Source organism: Anas platyrhynchos, chromosome 2, assembly GCF_047663525.1.
Source record: "Anas platyrhynchos isolate ZD024472 breed Pekin duck chromosome 2, IASCAAS_PekinDuck_T2T, whole genome shotgun sequence".
NCBI classification, from domain to species: Eukaryota; Metazoa; Chordata; class Aves; order Anseriformes; family Anatidae; genus Anas; species Anas platyrhynchos.
The window spans coordinates 64,986,007-65,013,660 of record NC_092588.1 but is presented as its reverse complement, the minus strand read 5'-3'; the positions used below and the strand labels follow the sequence as shown (position 1 = coordinate 65,013,660).

General features: G+C 42.1%; 1 protein-coding gene across 1 annotated transcript in view; it reads left to right on the top strand.

The window, feature by feature from the left end:
* The first annotated feature begins 2,064 nt into the window (after positions 1-2,064).
* GALNT12 (polypeptide N-acetylgalactosaminyltransferase 12) overlaps positions 2,065-27,654 on the top strand; it is a 47,089-nt gene continuing 21,499 nt past the window's right edge. The window contains exons 1-5 of the mRNA XM_027451830.3: positions 2,065-2,601; positions 14,642-14,811; positions 15,508-15,697; positions 18,446-18,631; positions 20,951-21,068. Coding sequence (XP_027307631.2) covers positions 2,225-2,601; positions 14,642-14,811; positions 15,508-15,697; positions 18,446-18,631; positions 20,951-21,068 — 1,041 coding nt within the window. The 5' untranslated portion in view covers positions 2,065-2,224. The remainder of the gene's footprint in view (positions 2,602-14,641; positions 14,812-15,507; positions 15,698-18,445; positions 18,632-20,950; positions 21,069-27,654) is intronic.

Below are 27,654 nucleotides of genomic sequence, written 5' to 3'. Positions count from 1 at the left end.
TTGTTTTAGTGATGTAATCATATTCTTGTGCACCCTCTGTATTGTTCTAAAATGCAAAATTAACCCCTGCAGCAGAATACTCCTGTTTTCTTTCCCGCTGTCCTTAGTAAAATCTCAGCCCTGAATTTTGCTCTTTACGTGTTCTGAATTTCCCCCAGTAATTCCTTTTGGGAAGAACTCTTCCTTCGATTCATTCCAAGAAAGCCTTGTTTGGTTCCTCACGCGTAATATGTGTTACCATCTTCTAAGTAATTTATAGTCTCCTACAAAGGGGGAAACCAAGACTATTTGTTCCAAACAACCAAACCTATGCCCACAGCATGCACCAGAAATGTCACCTGCATCTTTAGAGTTTGCCCCTCCACCATCCAGAAACTATGGAACCCTTGCTATAAACTCAATACCAAGGATGCCAGTTGGACTTTCTTTATTCAGGAAGGCTGACAAGCAACAAGGCAATGCAATCAATCATGGGACATGCAGTTACTAGTACCACCCAACTTTCTAGCTAGACACAGCTTCCTTTACATACAACGTACATTCTGATGTCCAGCATGTTGGTATTTAAAAGTTGGCTGCAAAGCATCTTTACATACACATACATTGTTACTATTAAGTATTATTGCAACATGTAAATATAACTTGAAACTAGATTTTATGTATATATAGTTGTCTATAATAGACGACTGTATTGCTGGATAAGAAATTATTAAATTATATCTATACACACACACACAAATCTTCAAATCCACCTAAACTCCTTGATTTATTTATTATTTTTTTTCTAGCATCAAGGTGACTTGTTATTATTCAGCAACCTTCTGTCCAGAGCAAGGCCTCCAGAGTAGTTGGCTGCCTCTGCGTTTGTTGTTCCATGTACTATTTTTTAGCGTCAAAAATCAGAAATAGCTCATAACCGCATGCTATGACCCTGTCTGGAAGTGACCAAGCTTTTCCCTTTGCTTAGTGTCAGCACTGTTTTCATTCACTCCTCAGCAGTGCTGGCGAGCACACCTAACACTGCTGCATCCCTCTGGGCATGGCCAGAGTCCTCGGCTGGGTTGAGCTTGATAGGCCTCCAAAAGCAGAGGACAAACACCTCTTTGTGAAAGGCACAGTGCAAATAACACCTCAAAAACAGAGTTTCATCTGCCTGCTGCTCTTGAGAGATAAACTGCATCAAATAAACTGTACGCCTTATTTGTTTTCAACAGCAAAACCACAAATTTTCATGTGATCGCATGGCCTCAGGAGCTTAAGTTTAAACAAAGAGGGCTAGATGCCATTAAGGGGTAAAATGAAAAAGCTGAATGGATGTTGAGTATTAAATAAATGTAAAGTTCAGATTAAGTGCCGTGGTGGCTTTTTTCCATAGGTCAGTCACCTCATGGGATGGGCTGCCCGCTATCTGGATAGCGAGTTCGGGACTTCACTTGTCTTCCGGATTTCCATCTATGAGGTCACGTTAGAAGACTTTGTTTTTCAACACAGAGCACCGCTTTCTCCAGTGAAAAAAAGAGCTTGTCGTTAACTCCCACAGCTTCTTGGCCCATTTTCTGTTCATTTTTGTCAAATCACGTGCTGCTCTGGAGGCAGCGGAGCTGACGAAGCCTGGTTTCCAACAGGCTTCTTTCCTTCCACCCCAAAGCTCTCCCTAGTCCCTCTGGGCACGAAATGTCACCCTCTAGTCACCCTCCTGGATGCCTTGGGGCCAACCTGGTGATCCCCATGAGGTAAAGCTGCTCGCTGTGCCCATGGTAGCCCTGTGCCAGTCTAACTTTCCCTCAGCGGGGGCACCTACACGTGTCCACCACACAGCTTTGGGGTGACCACACACCTCAGCAAGGTTCACCCTACACCCGCAGCGCCTCGACCAAGCAGCACGGGGCCTATCCCCACCGCTCCCTCCCTACCCCTCACAGCCCCTGGAGCCAGCGGGGGCTCCGGGTGCGGGTCTCGGTGCCGGGCCGGGCTGATCCGAGCCGTGCCCCGCGGGCTGTGCCGGCGGCGGGGCGGGCAGGAGGGAGGAGCCGCGGCAGAGGAGCCGGGCGGGTTTCCTGGCGAAGCCGAGAGGGGAGGGGGGGGGGGAAACAGGCGCCGGCTGCGCTGCGTGGCCGGTGCAGGTTGGCGAGAAGTTATTGCCGAGCTCCCCCGGGGCGAGGCGTGCCCGTGTCCGCCTCCGTGTCCGGGAGAGGCGGCTCCTCCCGCCGCAAGCCCGCTCGGCATGGCCGGCCGCCTCGGCCGCGGCGTGTGCCGGGGCAAGCGGGGCCGGGGGTCCCGCGGCGGGGGCGCGCTGCTGGCGCTGGGGCTGCTGGCCGCCCTGGGCTTCCTCGCCTGGCGCCGTGCTCCCCCCCAGCCCCGCCGCGGCGACCCCTCGCCCCCGCCGCCGCCCGCCGACGAAGCCTCGCTGCGGAAGCCCGTGTACGCCAAGCCCCGGCCGGAGCCGGGGGCGCTGGGCGAGCTGGGCCGGGCGGTGCGGCTGGAGCTGAGCCCGGCCGAGAAGAAGCGGCAGGAGGAGAGCATCCGGCGGCACCAGATCAACATCTACCTGAGCGACCGCATCTCGCTGCACCGCCGCCTGCCCGAGCGCTGGCACCCGCTGTGAGTACCCGGGGGGGGGGGGGTGCAGTGGCAGAGCCTCTCCGCCGCCCCTCGCACATCGTGGCTCTTCCCTCCTCGCTAAACTGCTTTAAAACCGCAGCTTTCACTCGTGGGCTTGAAGCCATCGATGCTTTTCCTTCTGCTCGGTGTAAAAAGGCGCCCGGTGCAGGTGCGTGTGTGACTCGGAGAAGCCAAGTCCCCCCGCTAGCCCCAGCAGCCTGCCCTGGAGCTCAGTGCTTCTCCTGCTGCTGTCCCCTGGGCAGGTCACCGCAGCCAGCACGCTTTTTCCCAACCCCTCCCAGCCCTGCAAACATCGTACTTCCCAGAATTATGCCTTGCACAGCACTCCAGGCGCTGATGCCGTGCAGGATGGAGCTGGCTGTTTGATCACCAAGCAGGCTCGGATGCAGACTTAGCAGGATCATGTGCTGCTGTGTCCTGTAGAAATGCCCCCTGAGATGCATAATGCTCTTCTGAACTGGTACTTTCCGTGTTCCTCACTGGTCAGTTGTTGGGACAATTCACCAGAGATAATGGTATCAGCGCTTTAAAAATAAGAGTTAGATACTATTCAATGGTCCTAGTTGGCAGACAACACTTTGGTGTGGTCGTGAACCTGGTGCTGCACAGCAAGTTGGGCTATGTGGTCGGTTCTGGCCCAATGCGAATACTCTGCTCAGTGATTTAGAAGTCCTCTGTTCTTTGGTTTGGTGGTGCAGCATCAGGGGGCAGCCAGCTGGGGAGAAGAATGGTCTTAAACTATATGTTGACCAGTTGTATGTGCCTTCAGCCAAAGAGGGCAAAGCCATGGTTGCTACCAGCCCCTCCAAGTCCTTTCCCCTTGGCTTCTTCCAGTTTATTTCATTGCAGCAGGCTTGTGTGGTTGCAAGGAGCTGTGGAAGGAGCAGGGCTTTGCCTCCACCGTACCTTCTCTTCATGTCAGGGTGTGCTGGCTGGTAGCTAACCAGATTCTAGCTACAAGTTTTCAATCTAAGACATGAATCTTATGGTAGCTCTTAAAAAATCACAGTGCGAATGCAAGGCATTTTTATCATAAATGTAAGCCTGGTGGTAGGCTTGTTTTTCTTAGTTAGGCTTTTACCCTCCCTTTAGAAGCAGTCTTATGATTATAAGCTGGAAAGGACCACTTTAGTTGCGTTCCTACAGGAAAAATTTAAATCATTGTAACAAATTGCTTTGGACTCCTGCCATTTCTCTCAGACAGGATGTTGGAGGAAATGGAAGATCACAGTTGTTGAGCAGGGGACATTGTAAATAAAGGGGGGAGATTCCTGAAGTAAAAGCAGTGTAAGTAGACAGATAAATCGTGCTACAATAACGCATCCTTTTTGGTTTTAATACTTCAATGTTGAAATGACAAAATCTATCCAAACTAAAGGATTGCAAAGCATCAGTGACGTAATCTTGGAGATAATTGTCATCTGAAGATAGGGCTGTATTGCACTGCTTTAGTATCTGCTGGTACAGGGAAGTTCTTCATGCCTTTATGCACAGTTAAATAAATTATGGCAGAAATGTCACAGAACGTGTATCCAACTCACACAGCAAATGTAAAAAAAAAAAAAAATTCCCCAAAGACAATTTTGCAATAATGTTTCCCCTTTCTTAAGAGGGAAGACTGTGTAAGAGATCTAAGTCAAAAAAAAAAAAAAAAGGTACTAAAAAAGGTATCAACAAGCCTGTACCAACCAAAAAATCATTATACTTCAGTGTACCATTAGAGGCTATATGGATATGTCAAGTCTAGGAAATATCTGGTTTACTTTTTTATTTTCAGGTTGGTAATGCTTGACCAGCCAGTTCAGTTCAGCATTTCATGATCTTTAATGCACATTGGGGCGTTAGAAGAGGCTGATGGCAGGAAATACGAAGTAATGGTAGACTTCGTCTGTTCCTAAAAATGATGCAAAAGGTACATTTTTAGATGTGATCAATGACACTATTCTGGTACGTAATGACGGGAAAGTGACAGATACACCACTTTTCGTGGTGCTCTGGAAGACAGGAAGAGAGCTGTGTACTGGTAGAGCTTGGACCTCTTCCAAGCTTGTTGTTTAGAAACTGCGGTAAGGAATAGAATTAGTTGCACGTAGATAGGTGTGGCCTACTGAGAAGGAGTTGGCCTGGCTTTTGTCAGGCATGACATGTCTCAAACCTATTGGAGTTCTTCGAAAAACAATAGAATTATGTGGATAAGAAGGAACAGTGTGTTGGCATTTTTGGAGCCTTTTTATGAGTTCCTTAAACAGGTGTGAAATAAGGTGGAAATTCCTTAATTATACATAACTGGATAAAAACTGGGAAGCAGGCGCTTACTTTTTTTTGTAGTGAAGATTGCTGGTAAAGTTCCACAGAAATCTTGCAGGACCCAGTGCTGTTCAGCTTATGGGAAGGCTCCTGTAATGAAATGACTAATGTGCAGCCTTTCAGCCTGGAGGACAAGCTACTGAGGGGTGCCTCTTGCTGAGCCACTGAAGTGCTAGGTTGGTGCATGAAGTGGGTGAAACAAATTGAGCCACCTCCTTGCTCCAAGAATCTGTTTGCTGTAAAGTATAAGGAAGTCCAGGAAGTCCAGGAAGTCCAGGAAGAGAAGGATGACAGTCTGAGTTTAGCCCCCAAAATAATGTAGTGTTTTACTACAAATTCTGTACAGATGTTATGCACTGTATTACAAAGTTTGATCAACATTATATATTTTTCCTACTAATATTCTTGGAGATGTAAATGTTCAGAAGATCTTTGTTCCTTGTTGTTCTTTCTGACCACCATAATGTGTTATTCTGAGAACTGGTCATGTTTCTCTAGATTTAGAGATCTAGAGTATTTGACAACTTCTATAGTTTCCTTTAGACGGTTGCTGCTTCCTTTAACTGTCTTAACTTGAAGTCAGCCTCTGATAATACTATGTTTCCTCACACAGAAACTTGTTGGTCTTATTCGTGGCTAGAACTCTGTGCGTATATGTATTATATACATAAAAAATCAAACCATAAAAATACTCTGTATAAAATATGGATAAGAATGAATGTTTTACCAGGAAATTACCAAATGATACAGTTTGTGAAAGGCTGGAAGTGAAATATGTCACAGGATCACAAAGTAAGTGAGGTTGGATTAAATCTCAGGGGTTTCTGGTCCAGCATCCTCAAAGCAGGGCAACTTCAGTGTAATTGCTGCAGGCTTTCCTTGACTGATCAAATTCAGAAAGTCTTGAAGGATGGGTACCCAGCAGCCTCTCCAGGTACCTCTTTTAGGGCCACTGTGAATTTTTTTCCCAATTGTCACATCATCTAGAAGTACCAGATTTTCTTCCCAAAATCTGTCCTTCGTTTCTTCCATTTATACATGTGTGAGCAAAAACAAGCAAGCGTACCGTCAACCACTGACTTTCTGAGGGCCCTGCTGGGGCTGATGCCCTGCAAGTGCTGCATGAGAGGCTCAGGTACGTGCATTTTGGGTGTTGGTGCTGCTCAGCATCCCCTCCCCAGCAGCACAGCCCCATCCTCTCCTGATGAGCTGGTTATAAGGTCTGCGGGACTGCACAGCCCTGGAGTCTCTTGGACAGTCTTGTACCATGTGTGAGAAAGACATCTCCAATCTTTCTGCTTGGGGTCTTTTCAGCTAAGGACTGTGCCCAAGTGTTTTTCCTGATTTTAGGGGTTCTACCTCTTTTTTTTGGGGTGTGTGTGGAGGGAAGGTATATTCTTCACAATAGGTGTGTGTTGCCCATTTATTCAGGGATGGTGTCCGTAACATCACACCAGCCTCCTTTTGTCTCTCTCTAGTTAAAGGAGGAGCAAGGCAGGGAGAGGTGCTTTCGTGCTGACTCAGTATTTTTCACATACTCGGCATTTCATGCTGTCTTTTTCATGGTGAAAGCCTGAATCAGCCCTTTGGGCCTCATTTCACTCATGCTGGCAAGCAAACGGAGTTGTAAGTCTTTTCTGTTTTCTCTTACCTGGCAAGTGATGTCGGGTCACCACAGAACCCCCCCTCCAAACACTGAATCTGGTCTGCTTAATCATTAACAGCTGTAGAAAGTCTTAGAGGTTCGTTTTTTAATTCTAGATAATTTTCTGTGGTTTGGAGAGAGGGCTTGCTTAAATATGTGTAGATATGTTTTTAAATGTATATGTGCTTAAATACACACAGAGTTGTATCACCATCATTATTTATGCCTGTAGTAGTATTTCTTTTGCGGGGTGTTGTCCTTGAGTTCAGAGCAGCAGACTTCTGCTAAGATTTTCCTGACTTTCAAAACTGCTTTTTCCACCTATTCCCGGATTTGAGTGCGAGTCACTTACCGCTCCTCTTGGTCCCGTGTTGTGTTTTGTTTGCTGGATTAGAAATACCAAACTACGTAGTCTGCTCATCTGGCATTATCTCACTAGCAAATTCCCTGAGCAACCTTCGAGACTGGTTTTGCTCCACACTAAGAATGACAGCAGCTCGTTTTGATGGGCAGGTGGCTCCTGCCAGGAGTTTCATCTGCTGCCGTGCTGCAGGAAATGGCGCTGCAACCGGGGGTTTCCTCTCCAGCACCCTGGCTTCACTGTGAGCTCCTCATTTCGTTTTCAGATAGCAGGTAAAAAACAGTAGCGACTTCTGCCAAGGAGTCCACTTTCACCCTAAGTGCTGTGCTTATCTGCAGAAGTTTGAACTTGCCCGTGGATTTATTGGCTATGCCTGTGCTTTACAGCTGAGCAGAGTCCAAACCAGACCACACTTCCCTCCTCAAGAGCAAACGTTTTGCGTAAAACACTTGCAGTTGTATACACTTTCAGTATCTTCACAACACTGTAGTTTAGGTTTTTAGTTCACTTGTTTTTGTTTTTCTGAGCTTTTCTGGAAGGGATGATTGGTTGTGAGTAACTACATTAATCATGATACCTTGTAGTCATTACTTTATTAGTTTGCAGGGTTGTTCACGTGCGTAAATAGGCTTTAGACCTACAAAAGGGAGTGTAACCGGGCATCCTCATTCCTTCTTCCTGCAGTTAAGTAGAGGAGTAATACATCTGCAGCATTATTTTATTTTTTTAAATAAGCAGGCTTGCACTTTGTAGCAGTGCAAATACAACAGTGCTTCCACATGTGCTTTGGTACTTTGGGATATCTTACTATTTTTGAGATGCTGCTTTCTAGCTTCCATAAAAAATGTGTTGCTTGTCTTTGTCACTATGCTCCTGTTCAATGTTCACCCTCCAGCATCTTCAAGTAGAGCTCACAGTGTTATTTTGTGGTCACTTTTCTTTACGTTTTTTTGCAGAGATCCTCAGCTTCCCCTGACCTCTAGATGACTGTTTGGTTTCAGTTGGTTTCATTTTAATGTGACATAGTTCCCAGATCAGTGACAGTAAAGCACAAAGTGCTTTTTTTTTTTTTTTCTCCGAACAGTGCTTTCACTATACACAGGTGTCTCTAAGGACCAGGTGCATCTGCACCCTGCCGTTACTGATGGTTGCAATAACTTTCAGTTACCTTATTACTTTGCAAAATTTTTTCCTTGTCCTGAGTCAAATTACTCACTTGAAAGTAAATTTTTGAATGTAGGTGTAGGAAAGCATATAGCTTGGTACAAAATGTTAAGTGCCTCACTGATTTGAAAGAAGACTGCAAATGTGGGTAGCCATTTGAGCAAATGGCAACACTGCTTTAAATCTGCAAAATAAATTAAAAAACAAACAAACATTGTTTCCCAATGGATATGTGCAGAAATGCTTTCCAGAAGCTGGGCTAGGTAGGAACACCTATAGTCTTTTTATAACATTACAGAATTAGGAGGATCTATAGATTAAAAAAAAAAAAAGTGAATATTAGGATATGGATTTATAGATGATTTTTTTTTCTTAATACATTTTAAATCTGTTTTAAAGAGGTTTGTATTTTTCTTCAAAATTCTTCACTAATATTTACTTCTATATCAGAAGACTTACCAGCTTTCTTCCTTGCATCTTATGGTGTTTTTATAGCAGCCCTTTATGACCTGAAATCCCATATCTGTGTTTGGAAGTCTTACCTTTTCAAGACCTTATTGCCACAGGAGAAATAAGACTTTAAAATAATTTGGAAAACTGCTCCATAATCTAGCTAGCCTCACTTTTCAAAGACTTGATCACATTACAGTCTCGTTGACCGTTCTTCCCTGGGGAGGGAGTCTTTCCTATCATGATTTATTCCCCCAGATGCATGTTTAATAGCATGGATCCGGACTGTGGCTTCCTGCTGAGGCAGACGGGAGTGAGTGGCAAAAGGTACAGCCGGTATCTCTCCAACTTGCCCTGCTGACGCCTTGGCCCTGATAACTTGGCCATCCTGGCAGTTAATCAGGAGCTTGCCACTAATCTGATTTGCTAAGCAGAGCAAGGCACACCTTCTGTAAACTTCAACGCCTTTTTCTGCAATATCTGAGCACCATGCAGCGTGGAGGTGTGCAAAATCAGGCGTAGTCTTTGCATTCCTTGCTCAGATAAGGCGTTAAGGCTTTTAATTTTTAAGCAGAATTGATGCTTATTTCAAGGTACTCTCAGCTGAGAAAATATATAAGAATGAAAAGTTGGGTGGTGTTTGGAGGAGATAACAACTTTATTTATCATATCCTTTAACTGCATTGAGAATGTTGCACTTACATACCTTGGTTTGGGTTTTGATGCAATAGGGCTGTGTGGCTTTTGACTCAAACACTGGGCGTTGTGCATAGATTGTTTTCTCACAGTGAGGAGTGAGGAAGGCCTTTTCAAACACAAATTCATCCTGGAGCAGGTAGTACAGCTTTGGTAACTGCAGGTTGCCTCAGAAAGCAAGGCTGAAAACTGTGTCATGCTTCTGAGCTTGGGATGCACACAGCTGGCCAAGGGGAAGGCTAAGGGAAGGCACAGCTTTGGGAGAGTGGGACAAGGAGGTGTTTTCTCTTGGCAGTCCCTCACATTGGTACCTCTGTGGTTTACAGGGTGGAGAAGGTGAAATCGGATTCAGATGGGTTCAAATTAGGAAGAGAAAAGGCACTTGTGTGTTAAACTGGTGTGCCACTGCCTGCCCTCACAAGCGCGGTCCCTGACCTACTGGGTCAAACCCAGCCCAAAGAAATGTCTAGCTCTGCTGGCTGGGTGACACTGTGACGATGCATATGTGGCATGTCACGTACCACGGTTTCATAAATCATGTTAAATCAGATATGGCAATGGCACGTATGGCACGTACTCTTTTGAACTTCATGAGAATCTTGAGCTTGCATATGGTTTTGGATGTTTATATTGAAAATTAAAAAAAAATAATCGCAGCAGTCTTGAACAGTTGTATTGTGGTAGGTTCCAGCTATTCTTAGCAATCTATTGATTTTCACTACAGACTTTTTTCATTAAAATGTTAAAGGCTGTTACTTCTAAAAGAGAAGTATATCTTTACAAAATACTAAATTATTTGTGAGCAGATTGTGTCCTTAACAGATCTCTGAAAACTCAGTTTCATATTTTTTGTTCTTAAAATACAAGTAGCTGGGCAGGTAGAACATAAAATTTGGGTATTAAAAATGTATTTTCTCCTGCCACGTTGCTGTTAGAGCTGTGGTGGAAGTCTTGCAGAGAAGTATGTCAGCAGCCATTCTTTATGAACTCATGGCAGTGTGCCCAGTCTACACACGTCCATGCTCTCTCTCCCGGCGTATAGATACGCATCTCTGAGTGAAACAGCTCTTTAAAATGAAATAAATTGAGTGATTACGCTAATTGACACAAAAACTCCCCAAAACAGCCCATTTAATTTTGTTTAGGCATCTCCTGACTGATGTCTCCTTAGTTTCTAATAGATAACCTAATTGCAATGCTTGCTAACAACGTTTTGTAGTATAGTGGGTTCCAGAGTTAAATTATTACGCTTGTCAGCCTGGCAGCCTCAGTTAGAATGGAATTTGCAAAGGCAGTGTAAAGAAATAAAATGAAAACCCCACAAGACTGCTGTATGATGATGCGTTTTCATTTGATGAAGGTAAATGTTTGAGTAGATGCTGTATTGAAGGATCAAGAAAAGATGGTAGACAGTGAATGTGTTTTTAAGTTTGTGCTCGCTGAAGGGAAGGCACGTACCAGGGTTATTCTCTCTCTCTGCTGCCTGTCTAGGAATTTAAAGATTCGTGGCTGAACACAAGAATTAAAGTTGAATTAGAATATAAGTTGGTAAACAAAAGCTTTGCTTTGTATAGTGCTTATCTGTGTAAATACAAACAAATAAAAACAAATCCCCGTCGTAGAATTAGGCAACGAGTGGTGGAATTTGTTGGAATTCAGATGACAGAGCTGCTGTGTTTATTTTCTGTGCTTAGAAATGTCACGTTTACAAGCAACTCATTTCCTTATGCCTGCACGGTGCTTCTTTGAACTGCTTGGTAGTTATGATATTGAGGTTCAAGGTGGTTTATCAGTCAGTAGTAGGGGCCATGGGTAGCTTCCTCTCACATAACTTCAGGCACGGAAAGCAAAGCATCTACTCTACCATTAAACCTCTGTTGCCAAAGGAGTGGTGGGGGCCTACCGAGGCTTGTTTGTCCATCCCGGTTAAGTATTCCAGGAGTGTGAGGGATATCACCGTCTGGCTTTGTCTTTATGGACACACAGAGCCCAGACAACCAACTCAAGGATGGCTCCTGACTTTTAGATGGCTGCCGTGAGGTGCAGGTAATGCTGTCTGACTGTAGGCCCTTGGCCTAGGCGAGGACAATGTTGGGTATCTGGGGGTGGCACTGAATTGTGCCTTAGGAGCAGAAAGCAACTGGACATATAGGCAGTATAAATACACATTCTCTATCTGCACAAACATATTTTTGGACTACTGTCACCAGTTTATATTCTCCCTGTCATTTTAATGACATACTGTAACTGATACACGTTTGTTGTTCTCTGTAACCCAAAGTAGGAGTGAAGTGATTCGCCTAGAAAGTAGGGGCTTGGGTACTTGAGTGACACACGGGGAATAGAAACGCATCTGGAAGTTTGCAAGAGTGAACACAGAAGATGCGATGTGAAGATGGTTGGTGTAAATAGACTCTGGGAAATAGAGCCCACTAGCCTTGAAGTCAGGTTTCATATCTGTAGTGTTTTTTTCAAAGCTTGTTTTTCTTTAAGTGTTGATGTTTAGTGTCAATATGTATCCTCCTTAATTGTTAAGCAATGACACTTCTAAACATTGGTATTTCAGAAAAACATTCTTTTTCATGATTTTCTTGCATCGTTATTTTTCAAGGGTTTAAGTGCTTTAGGTTTGTGATCTCTACAATGGCATTATGTTATAAGACTGAGCAAAACTCTTTGAAATTTCCTTCAATATAGAAAGATAAAGGAAAATATGCTGCATTTTAGTGACAATATTTGAGACAGGCAGCAGTTTAGCAGTAATTTAGGAATGGATATGTGTCTTGGAAATAACTTCTGAGGTAAACACGTAAACTTGCACAGAAGCTAAATGACTTTTTTTTTTTTTTATTAAAAGTTTTCAAATTGTTAGTTGATACATGCATGCTAATTGTTCCCCCCCCTCCCCCCCCCAAATAAATGCAATTCACTAAGAAACTGAGCTTTTGGTAGTGCTCTGGGTGTTTTGGTACGTTGGGAGACTGAGCTTTTCCTACTAGGTGGGAGCTGGCTGCAGGGGACTGAGCGCCAAGAGCAGCCCAAGGGAGCCAGCTCTCCTCCTTGCCATACCGATAATAGGTTACTGTGCTTGACAAGTTGATTTTTTTTTTTTTTCTTCCCATTTCAGCCTCTTCCTTGACTTCATAAACCTAAGAAACATGGGCTCTGGTCTGTCCTGTAAGAGGCTTTTCTCTACAACCTTGGTAATGCTCGATGGAGGAGGCAGAAACACACGATGAATCAGGAGCAGTCTGGGGACTGCCATATTCTCTGCCAAATTATGTTTCCTGTCTCCAGCATGTAATTTTCAGGCAAATCCATTGAAGTCTTTAATCTATAATTAGGTTTATAAGCTTCTTTAAACCTTTTGGATTTCCTTTCCCTTTTTAAATAAGGGAATGCAACTTTATAATTCCATGAATCTTCTTGAGACATTTTCCAGAGAAAGCTTTCCTGGAGGTTTTCTCCTATTTATTTTCTCTTTCCTTAAGTTTTCTAAAATGGGTAGGTAACGATCCTGTTTCCATCAAGAAATGAACTGAAATTACCTGTTAGAAGTGATTGTGATATATAACAAGATTTTTTCCTGGCAGTAATGAACATAATTGCTTTTCAATAGGCTAAAGTAAATATGTATTTCTAAAATTGGATTCATATGGTTGGTTTTCTGTGATGTTCTTAGAGAAAAAAGTTAATTAAAATGTTACTCCTTTTTCATGTGTTAATACATGAACATTTGGCAAAGTAAATTATTTCTGTCACCAGCCACTGGTGTGAGGTAGATCTTTGTATGCAGTGTCTTAGCAAAGATTACAGCCTGGAGGGATGAGTACTTTTGTACTTCACTGTGGAAGTGTGTGTGTGTGTCTACGTGTGAGTGGATACGTGTATACATATCATATAAAATGAATGGTGTTACATAGCATTCCTGTCATGTTTGAGAAGCACATGTCTCTCTTCCTACTCTGCCCAAGTATCATTTCTCCTCATTGCTTCCTCATTTTCAGGTATTTATTACAGAAGTACTCTACATACTTTTATTTTCTTTTCCACTTCTAAAAATGTTAATTTTAGAAGCGTTTTCTTAGATACAAACTTTGTTTCATTTGTTATACCACAGATATTACCAAATATTGCCTAGTCTTTAAACAAAACTGTAAGAAGTCTCTTTATTGCTAGCACAGCAGCACTGCATAGCAGTAAATGTAGTCTCAGTGTGCTTTAGGTAAGCAGTTTCCATGTCGTTGTCTGTGTGTTTTGAGGGGGGACCGCTGTATGTTGCTGCCATATTTGCTTCTGTTTCCTTTTTTTTTTTTTTTCTGGTTCTGCTTTGGTTTACCCATTCAGCCCTAAGTTGTGTGGGTTTTAGAGGATTTCTGGTCTTGGTGGAGAGGTATCTTGCGTGCTGCAGTACCTTCTGGTCCTAAGCAATTTACAGAACCTGAAGTGTGTCCCTGTGCTCCCTACAAACCCTGGTGTCTTCCAGGCAGTGAGCAGGAAGCACAGAAAGCCTCTCAAATCTCAAAACCATTTATTTTGGTGGGGAGCAAACTTGCCAATACAGAGAGTGCTTGAAGAAATGGGGAAGAGCAGTGATAAGTACTGACATTATTTTAAAATTCTTTCAGACGAGGGAAATCTTTAATTTATACGTTTGGCTCATCTGGAAATTTCTTGGCATCCTTATGTTCATTTAGAGAAGTTCATATATATTTTTATAGGAAATACATTCTGGAGCTTAATTCAAAGGTTTGCAAACCTGCTGGCTCTCCATAGAGCCAAAACCATGCATTTTTAAAATTATGTGTTTTTGTGGATTTCACTATTATATCTTGGCAGCTCTGTGGTCTTCCCGAATTATGCTTTAGTGTACATACTTCTTAGTTCTGTTACTGCTTTTTTTTTCTCTTTATATATTGCTGTTTCTTCACAGTTATATTTTTACTGTCTAGCACTTGTTTTATTTTCCAAAATACAAGCGTACAGTAATTTATATTTTTTTTTACCCCACTTCATTTTTTTTATTTCTCCTTTTTTTTTTTCTTTCTGTAATCTGTGAGGCGTATTTTAACCATTGCTTGCTCCTATACTTGTAGTAATTTTGTGCAAAGGCAGCTACTGTACATACACCAGCCCTCCTATTATTTTTCTGTTTAGATTTTTCTGGCACTGCAGAATTTTAATCATAATATTACTGTAGAAATAGGACTTCTGGAAGACCAGCTTTCTAAAAGTGTTTGCATGACTACTCCATATACACACGGTTCTTTTAAGATCCTTTAGGTAGTCCTTTTTACAGTTGGTAAGTAGCATATGGACTCTTAATTTGAGAATATTTTTCTGAAAATTAACAAATCCTTTTGCACTTTGACTAAATGTAGTCCCCTTGCTTACAGATGCAAAGAGAAGAAGTACGACTACTATAGCCTGCCGAAAACATCAGTTGTGATAGCTTTCTATAATGAGGCTTGGTCAACACTTCTGCGGACTGTTCATAGTGTTCTTGAGACATCTCCAGATATACTGTTAGAAGAAGTTATCCTTGTGGATGATTACAGTGACAAAGGTAGGAAGAATAATTTTAAATAATGTTGGATTTTTTTGTTTGTTTGTTTGTTTTGTTTTGTCAGCCAGTCCATGGGAGGAAAATATCTGCTCTTTGGTAACACACCATGAAACTGTACAACATGGGAATCTAACTGGAAAACATTTTGTCTCTTGCATGGCAGTGAAAATCTCAAGTTCTGGATGAAATTTAGTTTTGAGTGGGGCAGCATGTTTGCTTTGCTATAGTGTGAGTGCGTGCATATATGTGTAACTGCAGTCTGGTCAGTGTGGTTAACCTTTGATAATTTGAGCATGTTTTGTGTGCTCCGAGGTTGTGATGGTGTCATTTATAGTAATAAGTAGAGATTGTCTGTTCGTATGTGAATTATAGGACACAAGACAATGCTGACATTTTCTACCACACGTGAATTGTGTTAAGAACAAAACTGCTACATGATAAAACCTTCACATTTGAGATACACGTAACAATTTGGAATTGAATAGCAGAGGCAAATATGAAGCATTCTGTTTCCTAAAAGTAACTGATTTTTGTCCATCTTTACCCTTTCCTTACATAGACAGGATAGCAGAATCAGAGCTCTAGCTCCAAGCATCATCAAAGTACTACTGTAAGTTATATGCTCCTGGAAAAAAAGGTATTCTGTAGCATGCCATAAATGAATAAATAAAGATTCTTTTCTTTCTGTTGTTACAGAGCATTTAAAGGAGCGTTTGGAAAACTACGTAGCTGGTTTACGCAAGGTGCGTCTGATCCGTGCAAACAAGAGAGAAGGGCTGGTTCGAGCCCGACTGCTGGGGGCTTCTATAGCCAAAGGGGACATCCTGACCTTCCTGGACTGCCACTGTGAGTGCCATGAGGGCTGGCTGGAACCACTTCTGGAAAGGTAGAGTTATGCTCTGTCCCGACTTTGTCCTGAGGCAGAAAGAAAAGAGTCAGTTTGGCACATTCCTGCGCTCTGCAGGGGAAAAATCACTCTTCATAGACCTTTTCCAAAGGTTACCACAGTCTGGTCCCCGAGGCAATGCAAGTATTTTTCTTCTGGCAGAGGAATAGAAAATAGAAGTCTGAAAGATGAGGAGGTAGACTATTTATTCATTTATTTATTTTTCTTGAGAGCCAGGCTGCTCTTTTTCTTCAGAGAAGTGAAAACTTTTCAGGAGGAGAAGCCACCCCCAGCTGTGAAAACTACCTTAGGTAATGTGGTTATCAACCTGGGTGAGTAAGATGATCATCTCAAAAGATATGGACCCTGAGACATCCTCTTTTTCAGGGCAGTATACCTCATTTGACATCATTAGCAGAGTACCTGAATCAGACCTCCTAGATACTGCATATAGAAAAACATCTCAATTTAAAACACCTTGAAAATAAATAAATCCTTTCTGCAAGATCAGTGGCTTGATTTGCATTCTGTAAAGGTCCTGTATCAGGTATTGCAGATGTCAGAGACGGGCTGTGCAAACTGGAGATAGATCTAAGAGGAACAAACGCCCCATTGTACCTTTGAGATTGTTTCTGGAGTAACTATTTTCTTCTTAGAAGTGTCTTTTTTTTCTAAATTTCATGCCAGGTATATTCCAGATAATTGTGGGTTAACTATAAACAGCACAGATAATGTGAAGAAAGAAAAAGGATTAAAAATAAAAGAATTAGTATGAAGAAACAGAGGGCAGACTTCACTTTTCTTAGCAAGCCACTAGATGGCAGTCTTGAGAAAGAGTTCAGGTAATTCCAATGTGTAAAAAATTGCCTTCTGTAAAAAGTTCTCTCTGTATGTGTCTTGGAATTGGTGCCCTTTTTGCTCTAGATGCAGATATCCATCTCTAGGGGATTGTTTTTATGGCATTGGCTCAAATGTGTGGAAGCAATGTGACAGTGTTAGCATTTTGCAGTGCAGCCACTGCTGTATTCGTAAACTGCTTGTGCATTGTACCAGCTGGTTAAATCTTAATTTACAGAAAAAGTGATGTTTTTTCACTGACCTGATAACTGTGGTCATGTGCCAAATATTTATTTTTTTTAAACTCCTCTTAAAGGAGTTAAACTCCTCTTAAAGTAAAGGTTTTTTTCCATTGGATTGGGATTTTTTTTTTCTCTGTATTTGTAACCTTCTCATTGCTTTGTGCATAACCTTTATGCAAGTGAGGCGGGAGACAGCAATATTTGTATAAGCCCTTTTGTGCACTCTGCCAAATAGAACTTCAGTGTAGGATTTTAGAGAAGAAAACAGCTGTGTTGCATTTCCCCAGTGGCAACAAGAAGGGACCGTTTCATGTTTAAGGCAGTCTTTCTCTGCTCTGACGATACTTTTTTGGAGCCACTTCTGTTCTCTGCTGTATTTAACCACCACAAGGTACTCTAATTCCAGAGAGTTGAGTGTAACAGAGCCAAAGCCCCTTGTTCAGCCTGTGGGTTTTAAGCCTCATAATCCCACAAGGAACTGACTCCCCTTGAAGGATAGATACATCAGATCTTGTATGGCCAGAGAGCATGTTCTTTTTTTTTCCTTCTCCCAAAGAAGAAAAACAGAACAACATGCAAATCAGAAGATGCAGGGCTAAACAAGTCCCAAAGTCAAACAAGCTACCTTTTCATTGAACTAACCAGAGGTGTCTAAGACTAGCATGGAAAAGACTGCTAAAGAGTGATTTAGGAGAAAAGCCTTAGATTCAGCTTGCATGCTTGAAGTTGATCTCTTGTGGTATTAGGACAGGCCTTTCAAGAAATTAAGGCAAAGGGTCCCACTGTCTTTTGTGAGGGCAAATACTTTTGGAAAGGAATCCAGAAAACCTTGCATGGCATTGAGACATGGGAGGAAGTTTATCTCCTTGCAGAAGTAGTCTTGCAAGGGATGTCCTCAGCTCTGATGTGTTCTTAGTACCGATAAGGATCTTAACTATCTTTGGATCACACTTGCTGATAGTGATGTTATCTGCAGGACTATCTTGTTTGTCCTTTTAACTTCCTGTGGTGGTATGGTTTCTTGAGGCCTCCTCTATAACCTAATTCCCATACGGAAACATCACATGTGGTTTGTTGTTTTAAGCTCATGGCATCTTTTTGAATTACTGTAGTAGTGTTTAGTGTAACCGTTAGAAGATGATCACATTTATAAGAACAACTGTGACTTTGAGGGTCATAGACCCTAGACACCTTATTTGTCCCTGGAGAATGATTATGGCCATGCTGAAAGATGACACAGTTTTGCCTCTGAGAAAACCCAGGAATCTCACTTAGATGCTCATCTCTCTTAATATTTCAGAAGCAGCTACCTGTACAAAACAAAATAGATGTTTTTGTTGAGAATATGATGCTAGATATGACAGCTGAGCCAGATGCAGAACCTGTTATCTCAAGCCAGCTGGCGTATCTCTCACTTCCACTGTCCAGGAAGAATGCTGCTTGCCAGATGCCTGCAGCTGAGTCCATCCTGGTGCATCCTCTTGATGCATCCTCAACAAAAAATTGGTGATTATTCTTGTAGCTGCTTTTCGCTTGTATTGCAGCATTAGTTGAAACAGGGCAAAATTTTGTGTTTGGTATTCACCACTGTTTTCTTTTCTTGACAGCTCTGTTTTTGAGAGAAGCTTCTAATAGAAGTCACCTTTCTCTTATTTTAAAAACATCTTAGGATTGCGGAAGAAGAATCGGCTGTCGTCTGCCCTGTTATTGATGTTATTGACTGGAATACATTTGAGTACTTGGGAAATGCTGGTGAGCCACAGATTGGTGGATTTGACTGGAGGCTGGTCTTCACTTGGCATACTATCCCTGAAAAAGAACAGAAACGAAGGAAGTCCAAGATCGATGTGATCAGGTTAATTTTTATGCATCCCGTTCTTAAATTGTGAATGTTGTAAGTGCTTTTGACTTCAGTTGAAAATGTCAGGTGCTGACAAAATATGTAATAAATGAGTGCTTACCACTTATAGTTACATTACATATTTTGTTTGGTTCCCTATTTTCTGGAATAGCTCCAGAAAAAGCACCATGCTGCTGGAAAAAATACTGCTTTAAAAACTGAAATTGCTGTGTAATCTTTTGGGTGGAATCCTTATTGCACAAATAGTCACTTCTTCAGACAAACTGCCACAGACACTTATCAGCGCAAGGAAATGTTGTAACTTTGTAATTAATTATGCAGGATGTCCTCTATGCAAAACAAAGAGATCCATGTTGTAAAAAATGTATCATGGTCAACAGTGAAAAAGTGAAAAAAAAAATGAAGCAACAAGAGGGCAGAAATCATTCAGAAGACCATCTGTGCTGTAGCAATAGCGGTGGCTCCTTGGTCTGTTCTCAAAGGTGAACCCGTTTGCAAGTGCCTCGTTTGAGTTGAAATGGTGTAGTCTACCCACCACAGTTTCTGAGGGACTGACTCATAGAAGTTCATGTCAATGTCTTCATAGTGGCTTTTAATTCTGTTTGCAAGAGTTGCAATCTGTAGGTGTTACTGTACATACCTACTGTATTTTAGGAGAGGTAGGGTAAGTTTGCAAAGGATGTGTCTGGAAGATGGGCACTATAAACAAAATCCTGAGAGCATGCTGCACTCCGCTTGGAAGTTGCTGTGTTTCAGCAGTGCATTGTGAGAAATGAAGCAGCTGTTCAGCACTTTTAACGTCACGATTTTGTTAGTCCTTGCTTTTATTTATAATCTGTCATCTTATAGCCTACAACAAATACAGAATGATTCATTCTTCCCCGTCTTTTCTAGGTCGCTTATCATGATAATAATACCCAGTACTTCACAAATATCAATGAATTTATCCTCAGATGAGAGGAAAAAAAGTTTGATTTTTTTTTTTAATGGGAAAAGTGAGGCAGTAAATTAGCCCTTCTCAGCATATATTAGTTCACATACTCCAAAAAAAGTTTCAAAATAGAGTCAAAACTTTTAAAGCTGCTAGCTTAAATATGATGCTTTTCTTCTCCACAAGAAGGATTTGTTTTTGGAATGCCAAGGGGAAAATGATGAGGGATAAAGCTTCAAGGTAGTCTGAGGACTGAGCTCTGCAAGTGGTACGGTTATCTGGAGAAAGCAGCAGTGCTGAGAGGCTGATATCACTGACAGTTATGTTTGGAGAGACTAGATTTGGAGTGAGACAGAAGAGCTTGAATGTTTATGGAGATTTTTTTTCCCTTCCATCTCACCTCATCTCTTTCCATTCTTTGAAACAACATATGACAGTATAAAATTGTTGCTTCAAAAAGATGGCTGGTAAAATTAATTTTGACATATTAAGAAAAACTGATTGTTACACCTAACATTCATTAATTTGTATATCAATAGCGATTTAGTAAAATTAATAAGTGTCAGCTGAATTTACTTCCAACCTGCATTATTTGGTTGGCACTTTAAAGAGGGTCATTTGCTTAGATTGTAAACAATTAGGAGAAAGATTGAACATAGTTAATTTTATATACACAAGCACACACTACCCTACTGAAAGAGCATCCCTTAACTGTGCTGTGGCTCAGGGCGTTGTGCCCTTTTAGTGTGCCCCATCAGTGTGGTTTGAATCTTGGCCCCTGATTTTTTGTCAAACATAGTAAACAAACAAAAAAATACAGGTGGGCAGGTCTTCTTGGAAAGGAAAAATCTCTCCAGAGGCTATATTTATTTAATTCGTCTCTGTTGATGTCTGAGAGCTTTCCCACTTGATATTAATGGGATCAGGAATGTTGTTGTTAATTGTTAAAGCACAGATCTGTGTTTGCTTACCACTTCAGGAAAATACAGGCATATATTGCACTTAGAATTTCAGAACTGACTAAAATAGTTCTGCTTGTGTTCTGTTTTTTGAAGGTAAGAGGCTAGTCATTTATGGGCAGTTTCAAAGATGCTGTAAATGCAAAGATTTATCTTAACAATTTTTATCTTCTGTCATTTCATTGTTATTTTTATTTTAATACATTCTGGAGCTCATTTATGATATGGCTTTATTAGTAAAAAGTTAACTTCAAATGGCCTAACGGTATAGTACCTAACTGATTAATGGCTGACTGTCACTTTGTGTTCAGAAGACTGAGAAAATGGGAAGTAAAAATGTATTTATAATCCATTGCATTGGTTCTTTAATTCATATATATTTTTGCTTTTAATTCAATCCAGAGTTACTGTTCTCTTTTGTAGGTCTCCAACCATGGCAGGAGGACTGTTTTCTGTGAGCAAGAAGTATTTTGATTATCTTGGTTCATACGACACAGGAATGGAAGTCTGGGGAGGAGAAAACCTTGAGTTCTCATTTAGGGTAGGTGGTTCAATTGAATGTTGTGTTTTTCATAAGCATAAAAATACGTTTCTTGTTTCTTCACATCCTTTTACTCAAAGAGATGTTCTGAATGTCAGCATAAAATATAAGCAGCTGTATGGTATTAGAATATGAAGTTTACATTCTGTGGCTTGAAGCAGATAGTTGGAAAGACACATTTGTAATTGACTCTGGAGTGCTCTGTTGATAGAGAGAACAGACAGCAGCTGATGGATGTTATCAGCAGGACAGGATGAGCTAGCCCGTGTTTCTTAAAGGGTTTATTCTGTTTCATGTCAGGAAAAGTTTATGTAAAGGTTACAAAAGGCAAGGGGAAAATCTCCAGGAACTGTAAGGAGGTGCCCCACCAGAGGGTGGACCTGGGCTCAGTCAGGAAGCAGACAGACAGATAGCTGTGCTGGAATGGAAAGGACTTAAGGGCAGAGGAAGAGAGAGATGTGAGCCAGGCCAGGCTGGAGGAGTAAAGCAGTTGTGTCCTCCTCAGCTTTGCTGTTATGTGTTACTGCTGCTGATTCCCACTGAGCACTGCCTGCTCCTGATTCGTCCCACATCACTCTTAGTTTGTGGAAGTAATACAGTGGTGCTTTAAAACGTTCCCCACAGTTTTATTTTTGACTTGCAGGGAGTTCACAATTTGCCATCCACACCTTCCCTTTTTGTTTTTTTCTGTTCCTCATTAGATATATTTCATGGTCATATTTGCATTTTGGTCTGTCGCTGGATTGCAGGGGGTGGGGATTGGTGGTTTGGTTTTGTTTTTACTAGGCGAGAGCAGCTTTCAGGGATAAGTAGTATTTTTATGGTAAAAAGCACTCTCACGAGGAAGGAAGCATCAGCAGAATACCTTGCTTTAGATGTCTGCCTGTTAATGGAAGAAGCGTGCAGTCTTTGTGGCTGCTGTGCCTGTCTCCTGTACTGCAGAAATCCGAGCAAAGAGGGCACAAAAATTAGGGAAGAAAAGGGCTAAGGAGGACAATAAGCACTGACCCAGAAATGACATGGTTTCTTTCTGCAGGAGAAATTCTCAGTTGGGATCACTGTTTGATCTGAAGTCCTGACTGCCTCCTATTTCACATAGAGATAAGTTTCTCCAGCACTGAAGTCCAACATCACAGCTCACTCATCTCAGCAAATTCAGGGGGCCTCAGCCTGAGGCTCAGAGCAGCTTTCCAACCTCTGTGAGGTCTGGGAGCTTCTGAAGTAGGCATCTCCCAGCTGGCTCCAGTTCTGGTGCAACCTGCATTGATGTGTGCATTACAGTAGTCTCTTCTTTCCACAGGAAGGCACTTCTCTTTGGGATAATCGCTCGGTCACGGGGTCAGGAGCTACAAAATAGCTCTTGATGAAATGGTTTTTGTGCCTCCTTTTGCAAGGCTCAGGGAGCCGCAAGCAGCAATGGGTTGGGTTCATACTTGTTGCCCCAAAGAATTGATGGTGCTTGTCACTGTGAAGAAGCAGCCTTAGTTAGGGTAAGACATTTCATGTGGTGTAGGAGGGGGCTCCATCACTCACAACCCAAGGCAGGTTAAGCTGGAAAGCAGCCTGTTTGTGGGTGCCAACCCCAGCATTCTTTGGTGAGTGAAAATTTTTTTTCTTGCTAAGGAGGGGTGAGGAAGGGGTGATGGCGATGAGGTAGTCATGCTTTTCTGGGGAGAGATGCTTGCTCTCCAAGGGCAATGTACACGCCTGGTGGTGCATCTCTTCCTTGCTTAGCTATCACAGCGTTGCAGTAGACAGCTAAGGAGAGACTGGAGACTGTCAGCAGCCAGCTGCTTCGGAGAGAAAGACACTGTCTTCTGCAAACATGCAGCATCACAGTAGCAATCACATGAGGTGTGCACATCTCTTGAGCAAGACCGGCTCTTGCAGGCACTTGTTTGTGTCTGCTAATGCATGCACAACCAGACCAAGCACCAGTGAGGAGGAGAGGATGCTGGTGTTGAAAACAGTACGGTATACACTGCCTTCCGGCAGAAAGTTGCACCTTTCCCAAAGCAATGAGCTTGGAAGCAACAACCACAGTTGGCAGAACTGGGCGTTACAGGATGTGCTTCACGGTGGTGAAATGTCTGTTGGGATCCCGACTGTCACAAATTTGGTGACCCCAAAATGGTTTTCTTCTGACCAGTAGGAATCAGGGGTAGCACTGCCCCAGATGACAGTGCTTTTCTTCTCTGAGGTGGATTGTGGGGCTATGGGGCTTGCAGCCCAACACCAGCTCCTTGTAGAAAGCCTGGAAGATGGCCCTCTACATGCAGTTCTTCACTCTCTGCTCTTCACACCTCAATTTTTAGGAAACTGAGGCTTGCAGACAGGACAAGGACAGGCCCAGCCCCTGCCCTATATTAGAGGGAGTGCCCTGGTCTGTCTGCTGCCTTCAATCAAAGCTATTGCCATTGATCTCTGCTGGGCTCTTGCAGGGGTCTCTTTTTATGTTGCTACTTCCCTGAAACATGGGTTTGACCCCATGTGATGCAAAAATGTGACTGAGCCATGGCTTTGCCTCATTGACCCATGGAAAGGTTTTCTTCTCAGGGGCTGGTCCAACACCCTGCAGGCTGCAGATGGACTGAGCGGCTGTCAAACTGGGGGCAGACAGTGTGGCAGGGTGGACCGTGCCATGGCAGCTGCTCCAAGGGCCAGCAAATACGCCTGGGCACATTGATTACACCAGTGCAGATTGCCAGCAAGACCTAGGCATTTGGAGCCAAACCGCAGGCGACATGTTTCCTCTGTCTGATTTCAAGCCCCCCTGTGCATGCCTCCTGCAGTGAGGCTTTTTGTGGAAGGGAGCAGAGCACTAGGAAAATGTTCTTTGTGTGCTCTTCGTGCTGCTCACAGTGCTGAAGAAGGTCAAGAGGGATAAATCAGTGCTAATCCTCATCTGTGTGGTTTCTGGACCTAACGGACCTGAAAACGAGGAACAGGGATACTGAAACTCACTGTAAACTAATTCATTCTACTTCTCATCTCTGAAGACACCACCCCCCTCCTAGGGACAAGAAGGGACTTGTTCTCAAGCCTCCTCTTTCTCTCACTTCGTTTATTTTAAGGTGAAGAAGTTCTCCGTGGTTTTGAGAGGTGCAATAAGGACAAAGCTTTGTCTGAAAGCTTCTGACTAAGAGAGACTGAGGCTGTGTGCTGAATGCAAAATCGAGTCAATGCACCTTCATTTGGGGTAGCATTAAGCTATTTGGCTAGATAAAACTTCACTTCATGGGCATAATGGGCACTGAAGCTCCTCTTCTGAAGGGATGCAAAGCAATGCCCTCTCATCTCCTTTGCCAACTGAGCTGGTTGCAGATTTATTTATTTATTTATTTATTTATTTATTTTTACACTGCAGTGCCACTAGCAGGGAAGTTTTCTTCTGGGGAAGGGTGGTATGTCTGTGATCTGTCCTTTCACCCACTATCACAGCACAAAGGAAAAATGTGCGTATTCAAAAAGGCAAAATTACTTACTGCTAAATCATTTTTTTACATATATATCTAATTTCCTTGTCTGTTGGTCCTTCTGCAGCTCCAAATGAATGGTCTCTTCTCTAATCTTTTTGTATTGTTTCACAGTGTGGAAATTTCTTCTGCAATAGCAGTAGCTTACGTGAGCTAGGGGACAGGCTGCATCCCCCTGTCTTTGTTCAGGATGTAGCATCTTTTTCTTTTTTTTTTTTTCCTCTTTCTTTCTTTCTGGAGAGTCCTAAAATGCTACCACGGAGAATGTAGCTCATAGGGCAAACTACTTTCTTGACACCAATTTGGTTTTCTTATTTAGCATTTGTTGACCCAGCAATTGGGTCACTTCTCCAAAGAGCCTGGCAGGGACAGGGCTCCCAAGGTGAGAGCTGTACTGTTATTGTTATTCTTTCCTGATGCAAGCATTCATCCCTGTAAAGAAAAGAAAAGATGTTTATAGCCTGTGTACATCAAGATGAAAGTGAAAGTAAAACCAATGTCACCTTGTTTTCTTCTTGTGGTGGGGAAAAAAAAGGTATGCTTTTATAATCAGACCTGCTAGCTAGACAGACCTAGCAGAGAAACATATTTGCATGCACATGAGCAGGCAAAGTATAAATGAAATCTAATGTGCCTCTCTATATTACAGGACGTGGAAATAGTTTCAGGGGAGAAGCTTCCACAGAGTCACTTATTTAGCTCTTAGTGATCAAATTTGGTGTCTCTGTTGAATTCCTTGATTTACTTTCAGCTCTCCATTTGTACCTGATTCTAAATAGAAGTCAAAATGTGCTTTCTTTTAAAATAAATAAATAAATATTTTGAAGAATCAGCTGAAATATATCTCATTTTTATTCTGTAATAGCAAGACAAGAACTTTTAAACTTTTTAATGAAGGAAGAAGAACTTAATGAGCACTGCTCAGCAACCTACAGTTATTTTCTGAGGGAAATCCAGAATTTTAATTACTGAAAATTCAGATGTTGTGGAATTCTCACTTTAGCAGCAATTTAATAAATAGTCGGGCTGCTTTACTCTGTTTAAATCAGACTTTATTATGGAAGAGTAGAAGAAAGTGTATTTTTTATTTTTAAAACTCCACACTTTTGCTTCAGTAGGCTTTCTGGTCCATTGCTCACATGTTCTTGTTGAAAACAGACAGATCAAAACACAAATCATCGATGAAAAATGCTTATATGGAAACTGATAGACTTTAATAAATTTAATGGACCTTAATATTTGCTGACAAAATTTTTGTCTGATAAATTTCAGTTTTAAAAACTATAATCTTAGATATAAAAATTATAATGTAAAATAGCTATGGTTTTGAAACAAAATCTCAATAAGGGAGGTCCTAAAGTGAAAGTGGTTGACTGGTTTTCTAGTGGCTTTTGAAACAGCAGTAACTTTTATTTGAAAAAATGCAAGTTGTTTAAGAGATCAGTATGGAACCATAGGTTTGCTGTGTAACTCCTTTAATCATTTTTCTGTTCAAAAGAAAACCACACTGGTTCCCCATATGGGAAAAAGAACAGAGAAACCTCCTATGAAAGCCAAGAAATCAGTTTAAATCCAGTCAGTGAAGATTGCACAGTGCTCTGCACGGTTGTGCAATGAATTACCTATACTTTTACGAAAACCTTTAAGTTGTTTTAAAAGTAAACATATGTATTAGAGGGCTTAAATTTTGTCAGTAATCACAGTGTTGTGCCATGCATAGAAGTGTTTGTCAGTCTAACATCATTATCCAAAACCAAACCAGCGGAACTGAGACAACTGTCACTGATCTCTAAATTATGATATTTGACAGAAATCACAAGTAACTTACAAAAAATAAATTAGCCTTCTGAAGGCAACATCCATCTTGAGTGTGCTGGAGGCCTTCATCTATAGTGACTTCTGGATCCCTAAAAATTCTGGGGGAGCTGGGGGAAGGCCTGCCACCGATCTGTTGTCATTGTTAAGAACAGAGGTTTCATTGTCTGCCTCATAGTTTTCCTACCTGCTGTGTTTATTTCCATAACAGGTAATTAAATATGTATGCATCATACAAAAGGGTTGTCAGGCAGCAAACCTCTGTACCCCTTAAGCAACTCTTAGCCCAATTTCCTTCTCCTCCATTTACTTGGGAAACACGAGTTGCCACCTACACATGGTTGAATAAGCGAGGAGAATTAGCTCACTGGAGTGCTGGCTTGCAAAAAGCTTCTAAAGAAAGTCTGTGGGAGCCATTGGTGATAGCCTCAAGGTTGTCCAAGTGCAGCAACGTGTCTTCCCTTTCCTCCCACCTGACTAAATCTCAGGAACCATGTATCAGGCACCCTTTAGAAACTAGGAGCTTGCCACGTTGTGCTGATGCGCAGCGTTATGTGGCAGGCACCTGGCTGTGCTTTCCTTTCATTAGCTCAAGCTGGAGATCCAAAATGATAGTAGGGATGTGGCCATGGGTTTGGACTGCAAAGGTCTGTTAGAAACATTGGCCTCAGTTTTCAAGGACAAGGAGTATAATTAGGGAAATTTGTACGGAGTGCTGAGACTAGTGTCCCTGCTTGGCGCTTGGCTTCTACCTGCTCTGGTGTACGTCTCCTGGCCTGGTGAGCCAGAGCCCTGAGTTCTGCCAGTTCCCCATTAAGCCTCATGGACTTTCCTCAACCACAAGTAGAAATACTCATTTACTTAGACAGGGAAGAGCTTATTTCCTCAGATACTGGTTGGCCCACCATGGGTCAGTTACAGGATTTTTTTGTTGACTTGTCGTGTGTTGGGTCTCGGGTTCCTGTTCCAGTTTTCTTACTAAAAAGGTTAGTCACATTTTATGACTAGGCACCCACACCTCTATTCTGATATGGCGAATATACAAATGGGAGCACAAGTAATTGTATTCCACCATGACAAGCTTACAAGTTTTGACAAGTCAGCTTGCCAGTAGAATACAGGCAAAGAAAGGTTAAGTTTCTGGTAGCTGTCATCAGTTTCTTTCTGAGGAGGCTATTTGTCTGATTAATTTGGACTAGAAATATGGCACTTTTGTTAATAATGCCTGTATAACTTGAATAGTAGACTGCATTTAGGCCTGTAGAAATATTGCAGACCCTTTCCCACTGTGCCCT